This window comes from Penaeus chinensis, chromosome 6, assembly GCF_019202785.1.
Source record: "Penaeus chinensis breed Huanghai No. 1 chromosome 6, ASM1920278v2, whole genome shotgun sequence".
Lineage (NCBI taxonomy): Eukaryota > Metazoa > Arthropoda > Malacostraca > Decapoda > Penaeidae > Penaeus > Penaeus chinensis.
The window spans coordinates 26,931,568-26,936,567 of NC_061824.1; the positions used below are offsets into that span (position 1 = coordinate 26,931,568).

At 37.8% G+C, this 5,000-nt stretch overlaps 1 protein-coding gene across 4 annotated transcripts in view; it reads right to left on the reverse strand.

The window, feature by feature from the left end:
- Window positions 1-5,000, reverse strand: part of LOC125026539 (solute carrier family 13 member 5-like) — a 29,510-nt gene that overhangs the window by 13,627 nt on the left and 10,883 nt on the right. For all 4 annotated transcript variants that reach the window (XM_047615038.1, XM_047615037.1, XM_047615040.1 and 1 more), the window contains 2 exons: window positions 4,519-4,768; window positions 2,657-2,787 (listed from right to left, as the gene is read on the reverse strand). In XM_047615038.1, the coding sequence (XP_047470994.1) occupies window positions 2,657-2,787; window positions 4,519-4,768 (381 nt within the window). The remainder of the gene's footprint in view (window positions 1-2,656; window positions 2,788-4,518; window positions 4,769-5,000) is intronic.

Genomic DNA, 5,000 nt, shown 5'->3' on the forward strand with positions numbered 1-5,000 from the left:
TGATCCTTCATTACGAACAATCCCTTCGTCAATGGCAGTTCCCTTATTAGTAGCAGTCCCTTTCCGTAGCAGCAGCCCCTTCATTAATGACAGCCCCTTCATTGGTAGCAACCTTTCTCCCTTTTTACGACCTGTATAAAACTGTTTCTATTTCCCATCGTGGTGTATTTCGTGTGTCTCTCTCGTATGCCTCCGCATTTCGTGGAGGAGACCCAGATCGGAATCATGCGTGTAGCAAGCACGCAGTTGCTATGACTACCATCGACTGCTGAAGCTCGTGAAACTAGTAGTGGGAGTAAAAAGTAAACTGGAATGATATGAATGACGAATATAAACGTTAATTTTGTTTTATCGGTAAAAAATGAATAGGTAAATAAATAAATAAAAGCTAACATTAAACAGTCTAACACCCGACAAAGATGTGAAACAAATTATTGCATACCATTACCGTTCTTGTAAGCCTTTCGTGTCGGAGGGCATTTAGTATTGCATCAGACATGGGCGGTAATGCCACATCTAACCACGCATATCCTACGCAGCTGTTCCCAGCCTTTATTCTCTTTATTTCCTTCTGTGCATCGAGAACTACAGCCTGGCTGGCAAAAGCCAAGTCCGAGCTGTAAAACTTGCCCTGGCGAATACCACATCTGATTCAATTCTTCGGGTCGGCTTTTTTATAATTTATCCATTTATTATTCTATATTTCTATCAACATTTTAGGACCATTTAATTGATCATTCATCAGTTATTAATGGATTTATGACATTATTGATTATTCGCCGGAAATATAAATCTGACTAAAACTTCTACACTCTCCTTAAACCTATTTGAAAGAAACATACAATAAATACATCATGCATAACTATTTGAAATACAACAGTAGAATATGAATGTGATCCAGCAAGTGTACCCGTCCATTCACCCATAGTTCCCCTATATTATCGAATTATAACGTGATAAGGTTAACAATGAGATAAGAGTAACAATGGGACTGACTCCTATTAACTGTCCCGTTTATTCTACAGGGTGTATATGGAATGGAGATAGTGATCGCCCTTCTAGAGAGCGTGTCAATCAATTTCTTATGAGGCGACGCCGACACCATTCACATTAGCTTTTCAGCAAGTGTGAAAGTAACCCCAAATCCAGTCAACTGTTTATACGTTCGATAGTAACATCCATATTAACGAATAGTATGAGTATAATAACATGAATCAGTATCTTAGTTAGGTAGTGAAGGTCATACTGTATTGCGGCAAATGTTGGAAAAGATATTCAATGCGGAGTTGTTCATTATTCTGCATGTCTTTTTCACGATACTGCAGACGCGAAAGTATCACGAAAGGTATACTGTAAGTACTGTAGGTTGCTGCCCTGCTCCAGACTTCCCTGCCCCGCAAGAGTAACATTGCAGGTGTACTAGAGACTTGCACTGCACCACACGTCATGATCAATATGTTGCGAACCAGTTCTCAAGGTCGTGTCCTCACGTGCTTAGGAAATGCAAAAAGGACTTCATTCCAGATTTGAAAATGTATGTATAATATCTCGGTCATTTTAGACAGGAAAAAGTATACCGGCATTATACTAGTCTCGATTTGTATCGCTGACAAAATATCTGACTTATCTGATGTAATCTGAATGCTTAGTATAAATAGTATGGCTAAGCTAGTCTTATTTTTTTTTTCTTAACTGCTGCTTTGGTTTAAGGCCTGAGGGAGCAGATATACTTTTTCCAGTATCATTTACTGATTGACGAAGCGTACGTAGTTGAAATATTCACTAGCAAAAAACATGTGTTGATCACTAGTACTGTATTTTGATACGTCAGCATCACACAATGGGCATCTTGGGATAAAAAAATGATAATGTGTATAAAGGAATTTCCAACTCTCTTTCTGTGTTTCAGTGTCTCTAAGAGAGAACAAGAAAAAATAAAGAGAAAGAGGGAGAAAGTGAGTGAGTGAGATAGATAGATAGATAAATGGTGAGAGAGAGAGAGAGAGAGAGAGAGAGAGAGAGAGAGAGAGAGAGAGAGAGAGAGAGAGAGAGAGAGAGAGAGAGAGAGAGAGAGAGAGAGAGAGAGAACAAGAAAAAAAGAAATTGAAGAGAATGAGGGAGAGAGTAAGTGAGTGAGTGACTGACTGACTGACTGAATGAGTGAGAGATTGAAAGAGATAGAGATAGATAGATAGAAATATATAGACAGATAGATAATAGATAGATTGATAGATAGATAGATAGATAATAGATAGCTTGAGAGATAGATAGATAGATAGAGAGAGAGATAATAGACATAATGTCAATTAACGAGAATGTGGGAGACAGTGAGCGAGTGAATGAATCAGAAATAGATAGATAAATAGATAGATAGGGAATTGAACATACTGTACAGGTTATTGGCTCATACATCAGAATTTCTCATCTTATCTGATGATAAAAGAGTGAACTTACGTACAACATTCCAAATTTGATTCATACAATAATTCTGACGATGGCGATGATGGTGATAATGGTGGTGATGGTGATGATAGTGGCGATGGTGTTGATGGAGTTGGAGATGGAGATGGAGATGAAGATGAAGATGAAGATAATGAATAACGACGATGATAACAAACCTCAAGTGCTTGCGTTCCTGCTTGCGGGACGAACTCACCTTGGCGAGTTCCTGTACAACGGCGTCAACAATAGGCACAATCATGGCGGCGGCGGCGGTGTTGGAGATCCACATGGAGAGAAAAGTTGTTGTGATCATGAAACCCGCCATCAGCAACCGCGGACTTTGGCCTAGCGAAAGAATGTGGATTTTGGAATATATCGTGTGAAAATACGGTCGTACTCTGAAAACGTTAAGCTGATTTTTTTTTAGTTATTATGATGTCTGGCAACATTGTCGAAAGTAGAAGGAGATTGTTTATGACGTCATCGTGTCTGGAAACGGATGTTGCTTGCAGATGCAGAGAATTCAAGGTGACTTATCAAACAGTCAGAAAAAAATAACTTTAATATCATACCATTCGTGAGAAGCAATGTATGTACTGTGTTCATGTTCATGTGCATTTATTTATGCGTATATGACTGATGCGGACACTAATACACATACACATACACAGATAGAGCTAGAGCTAGAGTCACATACATAGTTATAGTTATAGTGATAGTTGTAACTGTAGTTGTAGATGTAGATATAGAAAAAGATATAGATATAGATATGGAGAAAGATATAGATATAGAGATGCATATATATAAATAGATAGATAAGTAGATAGATAAATAGATAGATAGATGGATAGATAGATAGATAAATAGATAGATAGATGGATAGATAGATAGATAAATAGATAGGTAGAAGAGATATAAATACAGATATAAATACAGATACAGATATATATATATATACATACATACATACATATATATATATATATATATATATATATATATATATATATATATATAGGTAGATGTAGATATGTATAAAGATAAAGATATAGATACAAATATAGATACTGATACAGATACAGATAAGGGAGATAGATATAGATATACATACATATACATGTACATATACATGCACACGCACACGCACACCCACGCGCACACACACACACACACACACACACACACACACACACACACACACACACACACACACACACACACACACACATATATATATATATATATATATATATATATATATATATATATATACATATTATATACATATCCACATATACATTTTAATCCTGTACACATTCTGCGCCTACACATATTCGTGACGCATCTGTCAAACCATTATTGGCTCGCAGCACGCCATCTATTGCCGCCGCGCGCGCCTCTTTTCGCGCCAGCCAACCTGTCGCCGAGAAAGTAGTGATGACGTCACGAAACAACGATTTTCTTTTTTTTTCATATCATCTTTGTTTCTCGTGACTGGTATTATCTGAGAGATTAGAAAGCACGATGGCTTGTTTTGTTAATTATTTTTATTTATTATCCCTAGTATGTCTTTGTTTGCATTTATGATGATGATGAGCTTAGAATAATAATGAACTTTTAAATATGTAGAAACCATGAGATATCCCTGGGTAGAAATATGACCTGAAAGAAATTTCAACACTCCTCATAACAAAAATATAATTTATGTTCAAACTGATATCCTCCCCTTTTATTGAAAATACTTTGGCTTGTAAAGATAACATTCAGGATAAAATTAGTATTGATAACAAAATATAATGCTGTTGATGATGAAATTATGATGATATTTTAGAATTTAAAAATTATCATAAAAATAAGTAACAACAATAAAATGACAATAGTGGTGATGGTGGTGACTATTACTACATCCGCAATGAAATTGAGAGCAGCAGCAAAATAAAAGGATTTCAAGCAAAGCAGCAAGAACAACAGCAATAAAAATCGAACAAAATAACAGGACAAAAAAATCAATAAAATAACAGCAATGGTTCATTCCCTAAGCAACAAAGGCAAGGAGCTCCAGCCCTAGACACTCACCCACGTGCAACATGACAAAGAGCGCGATTCGCTTGTGGAGGTTGCAGTGCTCCACCGCAACCGCCATGATAAGGCCGCCCATGAACATGACGTTCGTGTCCTTCATGTAGACGAGGCAAACGGAGGACGTGGACAGGACCCCGAGCAGAGGGAAGGCGAACACGGGCACCAGGGCCGTGGCAGCGAGGGGCACGGCTTCGGTGATCCAGTACACGGCCATGATCAGGATCACATAGCCACAGCGCGCTTCCTGTAGGAGGCGAAGCAGAAGGCTGAGTTCCTGTGGTCTTAGGAAGTTGCGAGGGGAGGACTGTTGGGTACGATTGCTTTTTACTTTTAAGGGCTATCGTCAGCGCGAATGCTACGGATGTAAAGAGGTTTTGAATTAAGACATTATTCTTATACATTCTGGTGCGTGAATAAGTATGTTATACATATATTATGCAACGCACTTGGAGGGTAATCAAGTAACTTGGGCATCA